Source organism: Amphibalanus amphitrite, unplaced genomic scaffold, assembly GCF_019059575.1.
Source record: "Amphibalanus amphitrite isolate SeventyFive unplaced genomic scaffold, NRLGWU_Aamphi_draft 001295F_arrow, whole genome shotgun sequence".
Lineage (NCBI taxonomy): Eukaryota > Metazoa > Arthropoda > Thecostraca > Balanomorpha > Balanidae > Amphibalanus > Amphibalanus amphitrite.
In genome coordinates this window covers 122,432-145,561 of record NW_024882788.1, presented here as the reverse complement: position 1 = coordinate 145,561, position 23,130 = coordinate 122,432, and the positions used below count along the sequence as shown (strand labels likewise).

The following is a 23,130-nucleotide window of genomic DNA, read 5'->3' as shown; positions in this document are numbered from 1 at the left end:
TGAGAAGTGAGGTGACATCGCCATCGGCCGTGGCGAGTTTCCAGCTCCGGCACTTCCTACATCTTTTTCAGGACAAGTGACGAGTTACGACGGCCGTCGGAAGCTGCTGTTTCAGCCGGAGTCGGCGGCCTGTGGACGGCGGACGGCCGCCGAACTCGTGGGGATTAGCCACAGAGACAGAGACGAACAAACGCACAGATACACGGTCCGCGGTTGGTCCCGGTCGGCGTCCTTTGATCACCCGCCGTGGGAACTTTTCCCACAGCGATGCAGCCGCGAGAGCAGCCGCAGAAACAGTGAGAGAAAGGCGACGCGTCCGCCGGCCGCCGCCAAAGCCTGACGCATGGCCGCGCGAGTGTGATCGGATCAGTAGACTGACGGGCCGAATGTGAGGACGTGTGAACCGGGGGTGCTGGAGATCAACGGACGGCGACGGAACAGATTTGGTCGTCCGTCCTCCGACGGCTGACGCCCATATGTTACTCGGATGTTCAGATCGGTTTGCTGAGCAGAGTTCAATAGCTAGAGTGGTTTGGAGAGTTAGCATGGCACCATGCAGTACGGGTTACGAGTTCGTTCAAAGATACCGATCTCGGATAACAAGCCAGCCTTTGTTTTGTTGGAAACTCTGTACCCTGTTTCACATACAGACCTGGCGTGCTCCGAAAACAGTCACTATCTGATCCAACGAACTGAGGCGGCATGCGGAGAGCACATTCCACCGAGGGTACCTCTCGGGGACCTGTTGTCGCCGTTTTCGGTGGGGAGGTGTCCCCTGCCGCGACCCCTCCCCTCCCCTCCGCGACTCAGGGGAGACATGACGACGGCGGCATGGGGGGTCACCGGGAGGGGAGGGGAGGACCCACTCATCCTTCCGTCCTGCTCCCTCCCAGCCGGCTCGCGGGAGGTTCCGGCGCGCTGTATCCGGTGACTAACAACACCGCAGAGGGTTCTGCGGTCGGTCGTGCCGTATCTTCACTGGGGATGTGGAGACGCGGGTCGGCAAGGGGTCGGTGATTCAACCCTCTTGATTTTGGACCTCATCTATCCAAGGTGACAGATTGTCACGTGCTGCGGCAGTGTGGAATGGATCATAAAGAGCATATGGCTGCCGCCGACGGAAGTTGCGATCGGTTACATCTGGAGGGGATGAAGCAGACGGCTGGTAGGCTTGTGATTGGGCGGAATCGCTCCATGACGGCGACCGTATAAGACGTAACTTTCTTATTTTAGGGGATATTTTATTAAAATAAGGAAAAAAGGACTGTTATCTTGACACATGTCTCACCTAAAGGAGATGAAGTGAAAAAAATATGACAGCTATCACCGCTAAATCTACCTCCGTGTGTCCCGTTATAGCGCCAGCGACACTAGCGGCGTGTGGTCATCCGATACGGCTGTTTTCGCGGCGGTCCGTCACCTCCGTAACGGGGCCTGTCCACGCGTCACTCTCGGGTGACGGAAGGCCTAACGGGGCCGCGGGAGGTCTGTGCCGCGTGTGTGGCCCGTGCCGAGCCTGTCGGCGTCACCGCGGTGGCCTGAGGTCACCTGCTTCACTGCCGCTGCTCGCTGCCACAGCTGTCTGCTGCTGCCAGTGATGTATCGGGCTCTAGTCGCCACCGTGGCTGACCCGGTGGTGACCGGTCGCCCCGGCCAGGAGCTATGGCCCCATCCGTCACATGGGGCCGACGGGGCACAGACTGCACGTGCCATGTGGCGGCGCTGAACGCCCCGGTAACGTCACCGTGGCACGCTGGTCCAGATTCACGTAAGACCCGATCAAAAATAATATTTGCTGTTTTCGAATTTACTTATTCCAGGGTTATTTTTCTTTTGTTATGTTCCTGGGGAACCGAGATATGCTTTTAGTTTGGTTCCCGAGCCCTCTGATCGGGAGCAGTGCGCGTTTAAAAGTGAGGATTTTTTCCCCTCTTTGTGCCGCTTCTCAGCAAGTGACGAGTTGTGCTCGTGTGCTCACCAGTGAACGTTCGTGTCTCCAAGTTTTTGTGGTACCTCCAGTCACCCAAGGATGGCAACTTCCCAACCAAGTGGTCGTTTCCCCTTTTGAGCCAATACTGGGAGAATTCCCTTTGGTTGGAATCACATGTGGTCGTGCGGTCGCTTGTTGTTTGTTCATCGGATGAAATCGTACAGAAGGACAGCAAAGTACAAAATCAAACCCATATCATGTGATACCTACGACATCACTCTTCACTTGGTAGGAAAAGGTTTTGCTACTTTTTGCTACTTTAGCAGTAAATTAGATTTTCCCGTTTCAGATCCACTCAATGAGATGACGTCCCCCACCCGTCGGGAGCTTCTGGAGGCGATGCTGGGAGCCGGTCCCCTGATGTCGGACGAGGCATTGCAAGCTGGTGTCGAGTTCTTGTGTCTTTCGGTTCCTCCTGGACGTGTGCCTGACCATTCTGTCATCCGGGACGTCGTTCTTGATCACCGGAAGAGGATGCATCGACGCTGGGATGCTCCTGGAGTTCGACGGATCTTCGCGAAGATGCTCGACAAACATGCAGTCTGGCTTCTCGAATCTGTTCCGGTGGCGATCCTGGCACCTGCAGCTCCTGGGCAAGATGACCCGATGGATGGCCGCGGACGACCGTCGCAGATGCCGGCTGCCTTCACCCTCGTCTCCTCCCCCACCAGGCGCCGCAACGTGTCCCAGCTCCTCGACCAAGGATTCACCGGCGAGCAGCTGGCGTACGCGGCTCAGATGACTCTGAGGAAGGAGGGGAGGAAAACCGAAGCCGACATCATCAAGAAAGTGATTGCGGCAGACGGCCCGGACCCTACTGTGGTGCAGGCATCGTACCGCGGACCCCCTCCATCGCTTCCGAAAACGCTGTCGGCCGACGAAGCTCTCGTGTTGCTCTTCAACACCAACAGGACACGAGCTGCGTACCAAGAGGTCCGTGAGACATCAAAGGACCACGTCGCCGACATCTTCCCGCAGTTCAACTTCGTATTGGATGCCAAGAAGCGATGCCATCCGGCTGGAGTTGTTGTCGACGACCGGGGCGCTTCTGTCCCCGTGCAGCAGTTGCTTGACCACACGGCGTCAAGGCTGTGCACGCTCCAGGCGTCGGTCATCCAATCGTCGGCAGCTCAAGGCTCCTTGATCCTGACCTCCAAGTACGGGTTTGACGGCGCTACCGGTCAACAAGTCTACCGCCATCGACAATCAACGGACGTCGATGACTACCATGTTCCTGGCGAGTATGGTCCCTCTGCGGCTCCGGACCGTGGATGGCCGAGTGATCTGGGCGAACCCGAAGCCAAACTCCACTTTCTTCTGTCGTCCGATCAGCTTCATCTTCGAGAAAGAGTCCAAGGAGTTGACCACCGCCACCTACTTCCAACTCCAGCAGGAGGTGGAGTCACTCACGCCGTCAGTCGTCCAACTCACTAACGACGTCACCATCTCCGTCCGCCATGAGATGACGTTGACCATGATTGACGGCAAGGTCCACAACGCCATCCAGGGCATCCGGTCGCAACAGGTCTGAAACATCTGCCGGGCCAAGCCTACGGAGATGAACAACATCGACGGAGTCTTGGCCCGGCCCACTGCAGGAGACCGGACTCAGCACGGAATCTCCACCCTCCACTGCTGGATCCGGTCGATGGAGATGTTCCTTCACATCGCGTACCGGCTCCCGTTCTGCGAGTGGCAGGCCCGTGGAGAGGAGAAGCAGCGGATCGTCAAGGAACAGAAGCAGCGGATCCAGACCGAGTTTCGTCAGCGTTTGGGGCTATTGATCGACCAGCCCCTTCCTGGCGGAGCTGGAACGACCAACGACGGCAACCCGGCCCGCCGCTTCTTCTTGGAGCACGAAACGTCTGCGGACATCCTGGGCCTTGATTCCACCCTGATCCGCCGCTTCAGCTACCTCCTCCGCGCTGCGTCCTCTAACTTCCACCTCGACGAAGAGCGGTTCGGCGTGTACGCGGTTGAGACGGCCAGGATGTTGGTCAGTCAGTATGGGTGGTTCAGGATGCCCCAGTCGGTCCATAAGCTCCTGATCCATGCTCCCACTGTCTCCGCCGGCATGCTCCTTCCCCTGGGGGCGATGTCAGAGGAAGCCCAAGAAGCCAGGAACAAGGACTTCAAGGCAATCCGGGAGCACCATTCGCGCCAGATGTCCCGGGTTCAGTCCAACACCGACCTGGTCCACCGGCTTCTTGAAACTTCCGACCCCTTGATCAGCCCCCTCCGGATGCGGAAGCTGAAGACTCCGACGACCACGGCCACGGACCAGTTTCCTTCAGAGGTCCTGGCCCTCCTTCGGGCTCCTTCGGTGAAGCTGTAGAGCCTGGGTGGTGGTGGTGGTGGTGGTTGTCTTGCTGGTCGCGGAGATGAACTTTCAGTGTGTGTTATGATGGGGAGGGGAGGCATAAAGTTGCCAACTTTCAGTGTGTGTTATGATGTGACATATAAACAGTTTTGTTACAAATCAGTGTGTTTGTTAAAGCTGGCCAACTAAGATCACTCGTTATTTTCGGTTTCTGAGGTAAAATGTAGAAATTCGGTCATGTTTATGCTTATAGATCCTTTTCATGTGGATTTGAACTCAGTTCACTCAAAAATTATTTTTGATCGACTTCTTCGTGAATCTGGACCAGTGTGCGTGGGCCTGAATTGGGGAGGTCCTTTGAACAGTGACGATTGGCCTATGAACAACAAATTAAGCTACGAATGCCTACCACATTATGCTCGTGCTCATTGGCAAAACAAATAAGCCTGTTTCTAGAGACACCGTTAATAAATTTCAAGATTCGTTGGCAATAGGCACTAGGCACAAGGCAGCGGTCAACTCCACGAAGTTCAAGCTCAATGCCTATGCCAGCTGCCACGTAGTTTCATGTTTCACTTCGTCTACAAAATAATTATACATCGCAAGTAATAAGTTCAAGTTATACTTTATGAGCATTCTTATTTGGGAATTTATGTTTAAACGAGCAAAATTGTTTTCCAATTTCTTCTGGAAGCGCCTAATGTACCTCAAGCTGCTGGCAGTATCAGCTCTCATGATAAAGGGAGCTATTTGTAAGAGCAGTTCGAGCTATTTACTCAGGCTGTGCGTTTGCTCCAGAAGCCGATACTCTCCGTACTATCGACTCGGGTCAACAGTGGCGCGTCGTGTTTGTCTCGCAGCACGCGCCGGTGGCCGCTCGTGCCCAGTTATCGCTGCCGAGAGGTGCAGCTGTTTGTGCGCCAGTATCGGCCTCAGGGGCTGTTTGTGTCGGGTGAGACGACCGTTTGTAGCGGCCACACGCGTCTGTTGTCGGCAGACCTGACCGTGTCCTCGGGTGATCGTCCCATTAACAGTATTTCTCTGACACCTTACAACCCAGCGAGAATCGGCGCTCGTAAATCCTCCACGTCTGGGAGCCGACTCCCGCTCGTAGAGGCTCGTGGAGCTGATGGGCGCGTGCTTAGGGCAGCATCGAGCCCAGGCGTGAACGGTTCATGGCCCGGGGCGGAAGGGCTACTGCCGGGTTCGGGTTCGCCCTCCGCTGTGCCGGGTCGTTGGCAGGCCAGTTACCCTCGGTACGCGTGCCAGGAACCCCCCCCCCCCCCCAGCACCCTCACACCCTCCCCAACTGATGGTCCCATCACACACCAATCCCAGTCGCTGCCCGCGGAGGGGTCATTTAATAGTGGCCCGATCGAGGAATTAGCCGGCCCTTATTAAAGGTCGGGCCGTGGTATAAATCAAGTTAACTGGGTGGCTCGATACAAATTAATCACAGGGGTGCTGGGCCCGCAGCGAATGCCGCTTCACACCACTGTGTTATTTATTTCACGGATGACCCGGCGCAGGAATGCGTCTGACCCACGCCCCAAGCCCGGACTGCATTCAGGAAGCGGCGTCCAATCCAGCTTTTTGTTTGTGCGTGCTTTGTGGCCAACGACAAGCGCGTTCAGTCTCTGTTAAAGTTGTCTGACGTCGGACGTCTGCATGTTTTGAATAACAAAGAATGCTGATAAATCATTCGGCGTCTTAATTGCTGCCGTGCATTTTGATAAACAGAAACTGAAGTTACGAAACTGTTATAAATCAGGGAAGTCGCCTGTATCTGGGGGAAAAAAAAAACTTCAATCGCTACGCCTGAACATTGCTCGATATGCCATTAGACGCTACCTACAAATAGACGTTTGAATCCCTCGTGCTGGAAAAGTTTGACGGTTTTGATTTGTCATGTTTATTGCTGTCAATATAATACAAATGCAATATGTCACGCTGGCACCCTCCCAAAACAGGAACAAAGCAGTAATAATGTCATGAAAACACCGGCCCACCTTATAACGCACAGCACTTCAGAGGCATGCTGACACATACACTTCAGAAAGGGCGACAAAAGACATCCACCAAAGTCGGCAGCGAGCCGTCGTCATCCTACACTGACCACCTGAAGTCACCTCATGGTCATCATAACGGCATTGTTCTACATGCACCGCAACGCAACGGCTGCAGCCTCACTCAACATCAACATTGGCAGCTAATCAATGGCAACTCGGGTTCAACACCTGTGCAATTTCACATTTGTGCACAGATAACGGTTCATTGGTTTTCGTCATCGTCGTCGGACGTGTCTTTTATCTGCTGTTCACGTTTGGCCTTAGGATTGATCACATGTTGACTATGAGAGCAGCTGCTCATCCTGTAGCTCGCTAAGTACCGACTGTCGGCTAGGTGCCGGGTTCCTCTCCTCTGAAAGCGCTACGTTGAGAGCTCCGGGGGCCGGTGGCTGAAGTGAGGACGAGACGCGTTTCTTTGGTGGTTCCTCAGCATTGACCCACACGCCGGCACGCTTTCGCGTCTGCCAGAGGTCTGCAACAGAAGAGATAGTGGGTTAGCATGTTGTCAGGGATGGAGAAAGTACACACGTTTTATAGCATGAACCACTGCTGACACTTACACGGATGCCGGTTTTTGATGAGCTGACAGCAGCTGCAGTCGAGGTAACAAGCAAGAGATAAGGATCATATAATTGGTCAATCGGAGTGTAGGACGCAATGTTTCTGGAGAGCTCTGCTCCCGACCCGGCGGCCGATCTGTATCTGCATCTCCCGGTGAGAGGTCTGAGCCCCGGGGCGGCAGGTGTCCAACGGCCGCGTCCGCCGCCTCATTAAAAACACGCACACACTCCTGGTAATGCCTGCTGAGCAGCACATCTGGCGAAAAACAAACGTTTTTGTCGACCGCGAGATGCGAGCTGCGGCGGAAGTGCTTTCACTTTAATGCCCCGACTGCCTGTTTTGTGGGATCCGCGTACATGTTTCGCCGCTGATGAGTGTACCAGACACGTTTAAGTTATTTTCTTTACAAGCGGTGTAATTATCGAAGTGAATTGCTCTGTAAGAGATGCTTCAAATGTATTACACGCCGCTTCGAGTCCGCTTCAAGGCGTTTTACTATGCCGGTTTTGTGGAGTAACGGCCGAAAACTCGGACACGCGGGGAAGGATATTGGGTTTCCGTGCCATCCGAGACAAAGAAGTGAGGGATCGATTTAGACGTCCGCCTGTCAACGGTGTCAAAGAACTCGACGCGACCATGTGCTATAAACGGCTCAAAAAGGTCCGTTAAAAACGCCGGCCGCGGCGTCCCTGTGGAGGCCGTGTTGACCCACATTTTTGCCGGCCTGTCAGCGGCCTGTCAGGCCAATCAAAGCTGAGCCGGGACAGGCGCCGCGCTCAGCCCGCCCATGACCGGTCGGCGCGACACAAGAGACCGTCTCCAGCGGCGGCGGATCGGGTTCACGAGCTCATAAAAATCGGGTGTCGAATGGCCTCCGGTCGGCTATCCCAAGGCTGGAGGACGTCCCCAACGGTCGTCTGGCCATTGTGAGCTGTATCGGACAGGAAACGGGATCAGACGCGACAAAAACTGGACGGACACAACAATCTGATGGTGCCTGCGTGTCTGCTCCGAGACGCCGTTGTAAGGTAAATAAATTACCAAGACGATCCATGGAGGCACACACCGGCTCACATCACGCGTCTCGGAGCGCTGCTTTAATTGGTAGTGCCCTATGAAATGCTCAAGCATCTCGAACATTGGTATCACAAGACAAGATTAACAGAAGAAGCCAGCTCGTCTCAATCCAATCGGCTAATTATCTGTTCCGTGTCGTATCCCTCTGCAGTTCTGCACCGTCACTGGATCCATTAGCTGGTGACAGGTCGGCTGTGTGTGCCTATCCGACTGTCTCCGGGCCTTCCTAGCTGGCTGGCGGCGTCCCTCGGCCGTCGCCCCCTCCCCCTCCTCTCCGACCCGGCGCCTGTTTACTGTTTACTCCCGCCTGGAATGTTGCCGCCGAGGAGGGGACGCCGGGTAGAGGCGCGGAGGCGGCGGGCAGAGCAGAGGAGCAGGTGGTGCGGCGCGGGCATTTAACGGCGGCGCATGGTGGCGGCTGCCTCGTGGCCGATCAGGGTCGAAGGCCGGAGAAAGGAAGCGATGACAGGGACGGGCACACCGAACAGCTGTCTCGGACGGCTCGAAATGATACGAGGAATGACCGGGGCTGGTAGAGACTGATTTATGAATTGGGTGTAACAAATTTACGATTATTTATTAAATGATTTGTGAGAGATTAAAGGAAAAACTAAAGGCTAACTCAGCACCTGCGAGCTCTTACCTGTGAGGACAGCTTGCTTCAGACGGGTGCTCGTCACGCCTTCCCTGGCAGCTCTGGAGCGAATTGAACTAGCTTCACTTTGGCAGCAGTTGAGCTGAGACGCCTCCGGCAGCGATTTTGTCGGGGCGTCGTCCACCGGCTGGAGCCCGATCCTGTGTTTTCCGGGGCAGGTGAGGGCTGACCGCGCGCTGTCCAGGCCGTCGGTTGGCTCGCCCAGGGGACAGTCGAACTGTAGCCTCCTGGCCGACCGGTGCATAGGGGTGTTCTCACAGGGGCTCTGACAGACGCCCACCCTCTCCCACTGGAACCGGCCCTCCAGCGGCTCCATCCGATCAAAGTCGAAGTTGTAGCGGCGCCGATCGGCGGCCCGGATGGCCGCCAGCTCTCGCTTCACGAACCGGCTCACATCGTCGGCGTCGACAGCAGAGAAGAGCCTGCGTCGGGCGCGACGACCGGCGGTGACCTGACCCAGGGTCAGTCGGCGCTGGATGGTCCGGTGAAGAAGGGTCGCTGGGCTGGGCGGCGGGACCGCAACCTTCAGCGCGACTTCTGGAAGCAGTCCGGTACACTGCATTGTTGATGGCTCGATACACTCCTCTGCCTTCACAAGTCTGACACCCTCACAGCCTCCTGATTCTCGCCTCCCCGAGCAGCGTTTGCCGGGAAACTGCCGGCGAGACCGACCGAGATCATCTCCACGCGGAGGCAGGCGCCGCGCCGTCACCGAGCAGCCAATCAGAGCACGAGCCGCCGACGATCGACCAATCAGCGGCCGAGCGGCGGAATCACTGTAATTGGGATATGGATGGAGACTGCAACTTCGCAGGGGCTAATAACACTCGCCGTAGACTGCAACGCGATACTGTGTATAGCACCAATCTCCCAGTTTCCTGTTGCTCGTATACGGTGACGAATAACTAGCGTGATATGAGTCTAGACAGGAAAGCAAACATATTTCAACCGTGTGTGAGCTTAACATCAGCAATCACGCTGAGGGAATGGAGAGTCCGACCTTTTTCATCGGTCACGGCTCTCGGGTGACTTGAAGGCACATGGTCTCGGGACTGGGCAACAAGTATTCGGGTTAATTTTTGGTCGTTAATTTCATATTTCCATCTTGTTTAGAAATGCTTTCTTCATCATGATGCATTATATAGACGTTTTGTCTGACATGTAAGGCTCAACCCATAACTGAAGAACCAAGACGGTGAAACGTAATGCCATTCAGATGCTTTGTTTTAGAACGATGATTATTGATCGGTTATATGGACTCAGCGTACGGAAATGATTTAATCAAAGACCAAAGCAAATAACTTAGACCAATGTTATGAAACTGAAGAATGTGATAACTAGACATCCATGCAGTTTGTGCATGGGTCCGAGAAAATGGATCTGGGATCTGATCTCATGGATCCTGATCTGGGTTCCGATGGAATTGCAGATCCAACTCTCAAATTTATCGAGCGATCCACTGAGATCATATCTCCGGGTATATTTTTAATTGAGATTCAGTAAGATCATAGATCTTCACTTTTTTTTGTCAACGCAGAAATCCTAAAAGAATCACTTTTTGCAGCTCACAGAAGTACTGCTTTATTAATTGTATGTCATTGCCCGTCTAATTCATAGTTTTGTGGCACTTATTGACATAGAAACCTGGTTTCAAATGTTGTGCTTAGTGGGATCCACATGGATTATAGATCCATGTTTTTTTATTTATCGTCATATCCTATGAGATCATAGATCTAGGATATATTTTCACGCGAAATCCGGTGGGATCATAGGTATATCAAAACTTGCAGTTTGCTTCGAGATCCACTGAGATCATAGATCCATCACCCGGATCCATGCACAATTGCACAAGTCTGGACTTGTAATGTTTAGTCAATCTTATCAAGTCATTCAAACGCTTGCTAAGATTTCAAGTTACGACTGGCTCAAATTATAAAAATGATAAGCTTTCTGTCATAAAACGTTTTCAAGTTTCGAGTGGTGTTCTGTTTGGTCCGGTCCGCAGAACTATGCAAATCGTAGATACAAAGAAAAGTTCTTTTTCCCACCGCTCTGGTCAGTCAGAACTTTTTGAGAATTGATGAATTTTGATTGCCTAAAAATATTATCAATAGCGGTGGTGGTCGATTCCCATGTTCATATTTTTCATGGTTTCAAATAAACTTGAAGTCGGGACAAACTCGACCGTTGTGTCCTAAATTGATGGTCTACAAAAACGTTTCCCCTGTCCATAAGTGTTTGTTGAATGTACCGCACAGAAAAACCGCCAAAGATCGGTCCTTTTGGTGCTGAATAATCTCTGTTTGAAGTGTTCCTGTGTCTACTCTGCATTGAGTGGCTTTTTGCGTGTCTGCCGGCCAGAGATACACATCTGGGCGGCGGAGAAAAACGCGTCGGCTACTGTACAAGATCACAGGGAGCTGGCGCGCTGCTGGGCCGCCCTCCGCCTGGGAAAGGCCTCAGACGCCGGCCAGAGGTCCAAAGATACCCCTCCAACGGTCGTGACGCTGGACGGCAGGTCGTAGATCTACATCCAACGGCCCTCGGACCCCCTCCCTCCGGCTGGTCGCCGTCAGTACAGGTCCCCTTCAACGGTCACACGGATCCCCATCCCTGGCGCCGGGAGAGCTCATTTGTATTCGCTTTTGAAATTATTTATCTTTGGTTGCTTGTTGGTTTAGGGCTACCTACTTGGCTAGGTTTTCAAGTCAAAAATGTCTAAGCTTATATGTTAAGTAAACAAACATACATATATGTAAGTATGTGAAACCATATTCATGCCAGAAAAGGGTACATTCCAACTCTCCATCCATCCTTTTAAATGGTAATTTTTGACGAAAACTCACTTCTCGGACACAGTGTAGTCAATAAAAACACCGTTTTGGACTGAGGGACCTGTGAACCCTGACATCCCTCAAGGCTGAGGCAAGAGTCTGCGGTCGGTCCGGACCTTCCTGTTCATCCTTTTGTTCCTGGGTCCCATCCCAATTTATGAGCCGGCCGGGCGTCTCGCAGTTCATTCAGGACTCAGTTACCGGCTTTAACCCGATCACCGAAGGATAAAGGGATCCTTACCGGCACGATACTTTTGGATAGTCCCACGTATGTCTGGGAGACACGCTGGCTGTCGGACACTGACCGTAGCCATGGCAACGGGATCATCCCGAAACAATCAGAACAGTCAAACCTGTCCGTCAATTGTTGCTATGAACTCGCTATGGACGCTTAGAGGCGTCTCAGGTGTTTTTTTTTTTTTGCTGCTATTTTGTGTGTATGGTTTTCAAATGTGTGTTAGCCCTGAAAATAGAACTGTCTGTGATTCATGAAATGACGCAGGATAAAAGTTTCTTTATTTTCCAATCCGAACTTTCTATGGCTGGCCTCATGCCCGTTGGGAAAGAGAGCTCGCAGTGTAATTCAAGACGTGACCGGGGAGGCGAAAGTACAGACACTTTACGTGAGAGTGCCATCACAGCGCGTGTCTGAGAGGGAGATCTGACCGGCCGGCCTTGATCTGCGACCCATACGTCACCGCGGCTAAAGTAGGTCCTCGGGCCGCTACACGATACGTCAATTAGCCACACCGGAGTTCGACCCGTCTACGGCCCGGCGCCGAGCCATTCATCCCGCTTCGACCCAGCCAGAAAGGGTTCTACCATATATCTGTTACAGGGAGTATGCGATTTCAGTTAGTTTGCAACGACCCTAGGGTGGTTGTAACCTCCCTGAACGATCAGTTTGTTTGCAACGACCCTAGGGACGTTACAAAATAACTGCTCGTTCCGGGACGTTGTAACGAAACTAGGGTCGTTGCAAACTCCCCAGTTAGTATGCAACGAACCTAGGGTTGTTACAAAATAACTAGGGAGTTTAAGAATTCATCGAGTCTCGTTTCACAGGAGGGCCGTCAACAATCTTTTCCAATGAAAATCTTGTTCAATCTAGTTCAGCTTAACCCTATTAGTGGCAGGGGGGGGTTGTTTTCATCCACCCCTCAGGTTTTTCGGGAATATCTCCGAAACCGCTTAAGCTACGATGCTGAAATTTTCTGACTTTTCCTAAAACTAAATTGGGCACATTCCCTGAAAATTTCAAGTTCATAACTTTACCAAGGGCGGCTCCAGAGCACTGGGAATTGGGGGGTCCTATTCGTGAAGCGAGTCATTTGGGCGATGATCACGATGCTGATGTATTATAACTGTATGCACCAGTTTTATCATGTGATAACATATACAAAGTTATTGTGCATCCTCTTTTGACACGTTTTTGCTATAATAGGCGGATCCAGGCGTCCAAAAAGGGGGGTTATGTTTTACCTCCCAACATAGGTGCCCTGACACCGCCTATGCATGACCAATACAATTGTAGTCGTTCTCTCATAAGAAAATTGTAACATAACAAGACCATTACCACCCTTTTTAGAAACAGTACCAACAAAAACCTTATTTGCTATACTTTTTGTGTACCCCCAATCTCAATGATCTGTATCCGCCTATGATTTTTGAAAATGCATATTTTTAGGATCCATGTGAATTCCTGGTTCATTCTTTATCGATCGGCAAAAGTTGCGTTAAGATTGGTTCAGAAACCTGGCCGTGATAAGCAGTCTAAAATGTATCTGCAATTTGCCCGTTTTTACCCCCCTCAACCCCCCTTTTGACATTTTCTTAATTTTTTTTTTTAGAAATGTAGATCACGTTGAGCGAAGTCGAATGCCGTTTGAATTTTGAAAATCGGTCCGTTAGATCTCGAGATATCAAGGGGGGGTCGTAAACAGCCCCCCCCCCCCTGCCACTAATAGGGGTAGCCAGGAGCCTGCCACTAATAGGGTTAAGAGAAAAGGAGAACACAATTTGAACATTCAGCTCAGGAGTATATGTGGTGCCCGGGACAAGGTACTTACGTAACTGTGATAATTTTGGCTGCATTATATCGCCAGCATATGCTTACATGTAGAAAATAGAGTTACTGGGGTAGGTGTGATGGATATCCGTCGCTCTCCGTGTGCGGGTTATCCCTCACACTTTTAGGGGTGCGGGTCGGATAAAACCCCTCGTTTTTTTCGCGATTATCTCGCGCTAAAAGCGGCCGATCGTGACGAAACTTTGAGTGTCCTCGAACTTATCTACGTTACTGGTTACACATTCCCTATACAGTACATGATCCTGAAACCAATGACCTTTGACCTTTGATCTGATTTCTGAGACCATGGCAGACCGAAATGATTTGCTGTTTATGTTAGCGCACACTAAATTGCGTTTCCAGACTTCTATTGTGATTACATATAAACGTGCCAACATATGAACTGATGGTTGTCCCATGCATCACGATGGGTTTCAAGTTGACTTGTCAGTTGTCGGCCAGGTCAAGGTCATTGACGTTTGGTGACTTCGGGTGACTGTTCCAAATTGTACGATTTTAAGGATTTTTTTTTAGCTTATTTCGAATCCAGCATTCGTTGAGACATTTGAGAAGTACGTATAGTTGTGGTGCCAATGCAACTTGCTACGAAGCTGTCGCTGGTGGTTTAGGTGCAGCTGCTATAAATAGGTGGTGCGGGTGGGACGCCTATAAGTACTTGACCCAAACTTACCCAAACCAGCCTAGCTTAATCCTCGCCCCCTAGTTTTTTTTTCGCGATAGCTCCGAACACGCCAGCAACTGAGAGCTGAAACTAGGCATACCTGACCTTTGATTCAATCCGGATCTTGTGACACCAACCAGATTTTCAGGTCAGGTTAGGTTACTGACCTATGACGTCATAAGTGGACGGTCCTCAGATGCCGCAACTTCGCAACGCCCTCAGTCCCAGAGGAGCTTTTACAGGGGATGAAACTTACAGAACGTGCATCTCCTATGTAGAAGTCTCACTACTTGTATTATTGCTTCCAAATTAAGCTTGATCCTCACTTCGCTCCAGTACTGTAGTGAATACCCTACCGGAGACCGAGTTTTACCGAGATACCCAGCTCGGCGAGCCGTGCGATAGACCAGAGGTTTGACATCCGGGGCCGTGTGTCATCCGGGAGTTTCAAACGCGCGGGTAGGGATGCGGACGTGACCTGTGGTCGGTCAGCGTTCGGCGATTTCGGCCTCGGGCGCCTCTGACGTCAGAAGCATGACCCGGCACTCGGGCGCAGCGCCCGGCGAGAGACGGGCCGCAACCGTGGTGCAGCTGGACGCGCGATCGGAACGGAATTCAGCCAGGACACGCATCGTAGGTCAAAGGTCAAGGGCACATATGGCCGGCGGGCGAGACCAGCGGCCGAAACAGAAGTCGCTGTGAGGCGAGGGCAGTGATCTGACGCCGGCCTGGGCCTGCACGATGTCTGATAATGTGTTCTGCTCTACTGCGGGGTGCTTTGACTGCGCTAGTTTCAATATTGCGTGTAATAATCATAAGCACAGTATGATTTAAAACAATAATGTCAATATAATCTGAACATATATTATAAACATTTTCAGATAATTGTTAACCTGCGCCAAGCAGGTGCTCGGCGCCAACCACCTCCCTCCCCCCCCCCCCACTAACTCGGCTCCTGCAGGCCACGCCCACGTATGCGACACGTGTAAGCGGCATTCGAAAAAGCTCGAAAATCTAAAAGAAAACGACTGTTTGTTTGCTTCGTGCAATTGGAAAAATAATGTCTGAGAAGGGACTCTCCTCGGCCAGCGACGTCTAGGACATAAATTGATTCCCTGCTTCAGAAAATGTGAGAAAAGGTTTAGCGTAGGTTTAAGTCCGTGTAGCACTCAAGTTGCCAAGCGTGTCAAATATTTTCTCACCCGTAACACGCCCATCCAGCGCTCCCCCACCCAATCATCGGCCTGACCACTGCACTGTGGCGCTCTCATCATCCCTGATTGGATAGAATGTGACCCAGCTATGCGTCACGCTCACGTGCCCGCCATTATCACAGGTCATTCCCGTGTCCCTGCCCCAGGCGCGGACTGACAGTCACAAGGTCCACGCACTGCTTCAGTCTGACATGCACCTCACCGGGACAGCTACCCTGGCGATACGGGAGGGGTTCGGGAGGGTAGGTATTCAATGCAGTACTAGAGCCAGGCGCGAATCAAGCTTAATTTGGAGGCAATAGTACCTCTAGGATTTTTTCCTAAAGATCACATGAGGTCAGGGGTCGGTCACGTGACCTCAACACTATAAGTCAATTGAGAAAAATGAAAACTGCTATTCTGGCGCCGGGAGCAATCTCAAACTATTGCAAGCACACGGATCGTGATTTCATGCACTCCTTGCAAAAGTTAGATGCTTCAATTTTGCATTGTTGACGTTGCGTGATTATGACGTCACTAGGGTCATACGAGCTTTTCGTCAATAACTCCTGATCAAACTGAGCTAGCGAGTCGGTCAAGCCACCAATGGACTGAGGAAGACCTGCCGAATCGAATAAAATGCAACATGACCTCTTTTGACCAATTTCACGACCTAGGGGTCTCTGACCTGACCTTGACCCGAGGTCAACACCTCAAGTTGACCTCATCCTAACAAAAAGTTTACCATTCGACACGCCTGAGCAAGGCGAGCACGTTTATGCAAAAATCGCGCTCTGCAACTGTTTTTTAAAAAAGTTATTGATCAAAAACCGAACCCGTGTCTTGGGTCACATGACCCGACCTCAGAGGTCACCAGTTGACCTGAGACCTTAAAATCGGGTACTAGCTGCTGTGTCTCCTAACGGCACACACGCTCGTTTTTTTCCGCGACGCTCTAAATCCAACGGGGGCGAAAAACGACGAGGGGGTCGTACCAGCCCTCCCCCCGGCCGGCGCGTATGTAGAAAACCAACAGGTCCTGCGGGGTTAACTCTCGCCCTTATTGGTGCTTTACTAGCTGCAAACGCACAGGGCGGGGTTAGGTTATTCGTTGACCTTCCAGGTCAGGCCAGTGACTCAAAAGTCGGGAAAATCGGGACCTATGACCTTTAACAGGTCATACTTTGGAGAGTTAGTTGATACGAGGTTTTTCGGGGCGCTGATCACGAATTTCATGTTAGCTTTGATCACCGATGATGTCTTGATGCTTTTAGGCCAGGTCGGGTCAGGTCAGGTCAGGTCAACCAGTAGGCGTCTTGCTAGCTGTCCATAATAGGTGTCAACCAACACTGACAGCTTCGTGACATTGTAGGAAGGCGCCAAAATTACTTCGTAAATGTTCAAATGGGTGCTAAATTCGAAATCAGCTCGAAAAACTAGCCTAAAAATATATGAGCCCAGAAGAAGTGAACTAAGGTCATCTAAGGTCAATGACCTTGACCTGATATTCACGTGACCTTGACACCCACCATAATGCATGGGACCACCATCATTTCACATGTTTGAACGTTTACGATCACAAAAAGACTGGAAACGAGCGGATAATGGCCGTTTTTACGAAGGGCTTCCTGGCGAATGTCCATCTAATTTGAACAAATCTGTACCAAATGTGCACCTAATCTACACAAAATGTGTACTATAGATGGCCGTTGTGAAATACTCCTGAGCTGAATGTTCAAATTTTGTTCCCCTTTTCTTTTTAAATGAGCTAGATTGAACAAGATTTTCATTGGACAAGATTGTTGACGGCCCTCCTGTGAAACGAGACTCGATGAATTCTTAAACTCCCTAGTTATTTTGTAACAACCCTAGGTTCGTTGCATACTAACTAGGGAGGTTGCAACGACCCTACTGTTAACGCCAGACCCCTTGAGACCCTAATTTTTCGCGATTACTTATAAATGCGTGAAGGAATTTCAACCAAGCTCAGGACATGGCCGTTTCAAGACAGGCCGAAACTTTTACAATTTAGATATTTTATCGCCATTTCAATATTTCAGGCACTTGTCATTGACTCGTAATGTTAAATTTCGAGCAAGATTTTCATCCGGTGTGTAGAGGCTATCACCAGTCAGTCTGTGATACGTTATGACGTCACAGCTAAGCCCCGCCTCTGTGGTCTTGGCCTGCGGCGGTTTCGGGCCGGCGCGCGGTCACTCTCGCTGTGGCGGGGAGCGGGGACGGGCGACGGTCGAGCGGTGCCGAAAGCCGGCGGAGTTGTGCGTAGCGTCTTGGCTGACAGTGCCCAGAGAGCGACATGATGACTAAGGAGTCATAAATGCTCAATGCGCATTGCTTCTACAATGCTGATATGTTCGCTGATATTTTTTTTTATATAAGCTGCATATGACGGGCAGATGGCATATAACTGACATAAGGTTAGGAAATATTCACCTGTATTTAAAGCCTATGGCGTTGCAGATAATGCGATAATGGGATGTCGGATGTCACCAAGTAGCTGCCGATTTGTACATCGCTATGCAACCATCGAACAACGCAATAATAAGTTAATTGCCTGAGCTTCACATCATACGGCTCGCTCGTATTTCAAACAGATACCCTACATCGAAAATCGTATTTGTTAGGAATCGTTAACGTTTGTTCGAAGCACGACTGAGTAGTAGGTTGAGGAGTGATGGTCCTCTTGGTCCTATATACAAGAGTCAACAAGAGCCCAACATTTACTTGACCGTCTGCTGCAATTGACTCATAGCACGTGAAGCGTCAGCGAAATTCATAGTCCTTCACAGATGGCAGGGGTGTCGTTTGTACAGAGGTCGCTGATGGGCACGGGTCAATGCCGCAGTCGTGGGCGGAGCCTAATGTCATATGACGTAGAAAGCCTCTATCCAGGATGGAAAAACAGTTAACATTACGAGTCAATGACAAGTGCCTGAAATATTGAAATGGCGATAAAATATCTAAATTGTAAAAGTCTCGGCCTGTCTTGAAACGGCCATGTCCTGAGCTTGGTTGAAATTCCTTCACGCATTTAAAAGTAATCGCGAAAAATTAGGGTCTCAAGGGGTCTGGCGTTAACAGTAGTTTCGTTACAACGTCCCGGAACGAGCAGTTATTTTGTAACGTCCCTAGGGTCGTTGCAAACAAACTGATCGTTCAGGGAGGTTACAACCACCCTAGGGTCGTTGCAAACTAACTGAAATCGCATACTCCCTGTAACATATCCACCTGATAGCGACAGTATCTCCGGACCAGTTCATCTCCCCGCTCCGTTTCCGTCTCTGGGCGGCGGTAATCAGTGCCGTGGGTCGTTTCCAGTGTTCCAGTAAGTGGATCTCGTCAGGGTCCCATCACCCGGGGCGTGGTATGACCGTCTCTGAGAGTGCCGCGGGATCGCCCCCCGGCGACCCGTCCGTCGTGATAATTCTGGAAATTGTCTCTCAGGCGTGTCTGTGGGCCACGTTGAGAGCGACTCAGGTGTATGCCGTAGCTATTTCTCACCGGCTGCCGTTGTTAGGTCGAGACTTGAGCACCGCAATTTTGCAGACTTCATCACAATTAGTCGCGTGGTCCGGCGGCGCCCTTTGATGAGTCGGCTCACCAGCAGCGTCCCCCAGTCCGTGCCGTCTTATTTACCTCCCAAGATGACGTTTATGGGGGACGCTAATTGATAAACGTATAATTATGTCAATTTGGTGCGTGCGGTGTGTTTCGGGGGTTGTTAAATACCCCTGTCTGAAGGGTTGGTAGGCGCCGTGCCGCATCCACCCACAGGTGTTTCAATGGTGATGCTGTGCTTGATTCCGAGGAAACAGGTGCTACTGAGTAAATTAAACACATAAAACATGATTTGTGTGAATTGGATGGAGTACTCTTGACATGAAGGTGGCTCAAAATCGAAGATAGGTAAGTCTGGCGAATAAAAATCTAGCGAAATGGCATTATCGATCCACATTTTAATTGAAACAGCTTGGTGATGATTGATATATCAGTCTAGCCCAGAAGGGACCGCACAGTACGTGTCACCTGTATAATTCCCGGTGAATTGTGACCGGTCACAGCTCTGAGGCCCTCTCCGCCATACCAGTGTCAGTGCTGGTGTGGGAGATATGCGCGATACAGCGGCGTCGGTCCGTATTTGGGCGCTGGGAGGGCACGGACTGGCGTCGGTGTGCGCTCTGCCGGTGGTCGATCGAGGGTGATGTGTTTACTGAGAGGCGCTGCGGTCGGGACAGGAGTGCTGTCAGGAGTTTGTGGTGGGACGCCCAGGAAGACATTATTTTGACCCCAGGAAGGTGACCGAGGGAGACGGGCGCGCGTAGGATGGGCAGATGGGCAAATGGAATTCGTGGTGGGCAGATGCACTGACCGGCATATGGACTGATGGACATGCGGACAGAAGGACAGAAGGACAGACTAACAAACAGACGGAAAGACGGACAGACGGCCAACAGACAGATGGACAGACGGGCACCGTCCGAACCATCCCTATCATATGCATAGACTCTACGAGTCTCGGAAGTCGACTTGCAGTGCCCACCTCAGAACATGACGAGATTTTGATCAAGTCGGCTCCGTTGTCGGCTCCGGATCGGCTTCGTTGAACCATTGACATTCACTAAGCCACTAGCGAGGATGCTGGAAATGGGTCTCACTCCCCCGAACATTTATTTATGGGCTATCCACACAGGCGTCAGGCAGGCGGTTCCCTCTGCCCTCCCCTCATTGTGCTGTCCCCACCTTAGTCGATTGTTTCTCCGACGGCCGGTTGACCAGCCGGTCATAAACTGTGCCATCCCTAGCCGGAGGATGACCGGACCAATTAACTCATGAGACCGAGACACTCGGCTCAAACTGATGGAGAGACGGAGACGGCGAGAGGTGGAAGGCGGAGGTTCAGTTACTTCTGATGGCTTCTTCAAACGATCGCGGCGAGTGTGGAATGCTCGGTGTGGGTGAGTGCACTCATTTTAGACACCCATTCTGTAGATTGTAGAACTATACTCGTCAGACAGTCAGTGGGGTCACGAGTCAGGTGAGCTGGCGGAGTCATGGGTCACGTCAGTTGGTTAGGTCGCGGGTCAATTCATCCGGTCGGCGGGTCTGAGACAGGCCAGATCACACCTAGTGAAAATGAGTCTACGGAAGTGTTGTGTAAAGCCTAAGCCGAATTAAGTCGGTCGCTAGAGACGACACAGGTCAGTTGGTTAATCCGAATCGCGTCAGCCGTTGAGTCCGGTTGAGTCCGGTAGGGTCGGGCCAGCGCGGCCGCCCGCTGGGCTTAGTTCCCACGCTGCAGCAACAGGGTACAAAAACCAGCCACGCTCATAATGACTCCCGACATAGCGCCGCCGTCCGTGCGGGGCCGATCAGGCTCGCGGCTCAATGGCGGGCCAATGGGAATGTGGGGATCAGCGTTCCATGCAATGAGACACGGTGACTGATTGGGCTTTAAACACACCGGCGAGCGGTCCATAAAAGTGCAGTCAATGGGACATCAAAGGGTGCTATGCTCGCGGCGTGCCATCGTACACCGGATTATAAAATGATGATGATATGTTGGATGATCCGTCTTTGAATTCGGTCAATTTTTACGAAGTGTGCTTGGATTAATCGAAATAAACAGTGTAAATGGATGATGTATAGAACTGAAACAGCATTCCAGCAGATGCTGATATTTTTCTTTTTCAGTTGAATGCCTGTGGCCATTAGGAGCTGGCAGGTGATCGGATTCCTTCATTCAGCAGACAGCTGAGCTATGCCCGCTGCTGAAGTAAAAGTGGCCGGCATTCAAATCGGGATCGACCGGGGTCATGGGCCGTGGCGTCGTCAGTCAGGTCATTTTGGTCACCCCGCTGCATCATCGCAAGCGATAAAGGACCACAGTCATTTATAAATAGTCACTTCTTTACTATAAATAGTGGTGTTCTTTCATGGACACTTATTCGTGATATTGAATGCTTTATGCCCGATTGATGGATGAAAATAAGAGTGAACTTCTCTTAAGTTAATCTTCTCAAAGCACCACTTGTAGAATTCAACGACGTATAAATCCCATTTGTTTGAAATATCAACGCGTTGATACCATCTAGTTCTTTAGCAGGACGGACCAGTACCTATTTTGAAGCTCTTCTCAACCCTTTCCCTTTCCAGTGCAGTGGTCTGTTCAGTATCGGCGGGATCTGGACTCATCCAATTATCCACTCAAGCGTTCCAGAAAGGGCGCCTCGGAACACGTGTTTCAGAGGAAACCCGATACCGTTTTAGGACTGAAGGGGTGTCGGGAGCCGCGAAAACTGTCCGTATTTCCATTTGTAATCGGGCGTCGTCCGGCTCGCGCCTATCGTGTCATCGTAGACGTCTCGGTCGAGATGACTGGACGCATTCTGGACAAATTTAACCCTGCCCGCGGGCCGAGACGCCGCTCGCGACGCTCGGCGTCTCGGCCGACGTCGCGACGCCGAGCATTCCAACCTCTTTCACAGATCTGTCAAAGGCCGTCTCCCGCGGCGCGACGCTGCCCTGACAAAGCCGCGGACCGACGGCGGGTATTTGTGTGGCACTTGCGAGTCCCGGGCGCACTGCTGGGCGGCGCTGCGCCGTGCTGGGACGCTGGAGTAAGGGGAGCGGAGGGCGGTCCTCCGGCCACCGACTGAACGCCCAGCACGGGCCGCTGGTCCTCCGCCCCCCGACGGCCAGCTGTTTCCGGAGGCGTGGGAGGCGGTGGGAGGACCGAACACGGTGGGGCGCTGGACTATTGTCCCTATAGGTGACTGGAATACCTGTGAAGTGGTCGGGTAGTTGGACGTTGACTTCATGTCATGCGACGTCTGAATTGGTGTGGATTGTACTTATTCTTCGAAAAATGGGTTTGCACGGACACGGATTCCGGAAGTTATATAGATAGCGCAACGAGTTTACATAAATGTTACTTTCTTTTTTTAAAAATTATCCCTCCTCGGTTCTTTCAATTCCGTTGCCACAAATTTCAAACTAGCCAATAACCATTGATCAAGTCTGCTGGTAATAGGAGGATGTTTTCATCAATTTTTTATTGCTGTCATTATATTCCATTTATTCTAAAGCGTTTAAAAATAATTAGGCGCCAGACGAGTGAAAAGCAAATAATATAGACAGCAACTGAGATGCACACCTGTTCCGGCTATAGCGGCTCCATTTGTGTCTTTACTACCACCACTCCCACGGCTTAGCACCACACTTTCCGCTGACTACCGCTTGTCGCGACGCCTCAAGAGCGTCTGTTTTTCCTTCCGATCGTCTGCCCTGCTACCATCAGCCAACCGATAATAACACGTCCCGGACAGATCTCCGAGGAGCGATTGGCCGTCCTCTCTCTGCAGCCTCCCGTTTACAAACAGCCAGGTGGACCAATCAGCCTTCGCTCTCCGTGATTTTCCCGTCCAACCCGGACCGGCTGCTACCGGGGTTTGTCCACGCCCGGTTTATGAATGTTATCAGTCGTCGGATTGTGGGATGTTTGGGTAATACGCCAGCCAAATTACGCGATAATCTGCTCAGATGGTCTGATGCATCTTGTTGGATTGGCGAGGACTGACCGGGTGACGCAGGGGAGATGAGAAAATCACCCCGATGGATCAGCGCCACGAAGGGTGCTGATTTGCGGCTGGTTGACGGCACC

At 51.5% G+C, this 23,130-nt stretch overlaps 1 protein-coding gene across 1 annotated transcript; it reads right to left on the bottom strand.

Annotated features, from left to right (window-relative positions):
• Window positions 1-6,206: 6,206 nt before the first annotated feature.
• LOC122371941 lies at window positions 6,207-9,323 on the bottom strand. Its single transcript, XM_043348741.1, has 2 exons — window positions 8,661-9,323; window positions 6,207-6,851 (listed from the first exon to the last, which is right to left on the bottom strand). The coding sequence occupies exons 1-2, from the start codon at window positions 9,232-9,234 to the stop codon at window positions 6,661-6,663; spliced, it is 765 nt and encodes a 254-aa protein (XP_043204676.1). The 5' UTR covers window positions 9,235-9,323; the 3' UTR covers window positions 6,207-6,660.
• Between the last annotated feature and the right edge of the window lie 13,807 nt (window positions 9,324-23,130).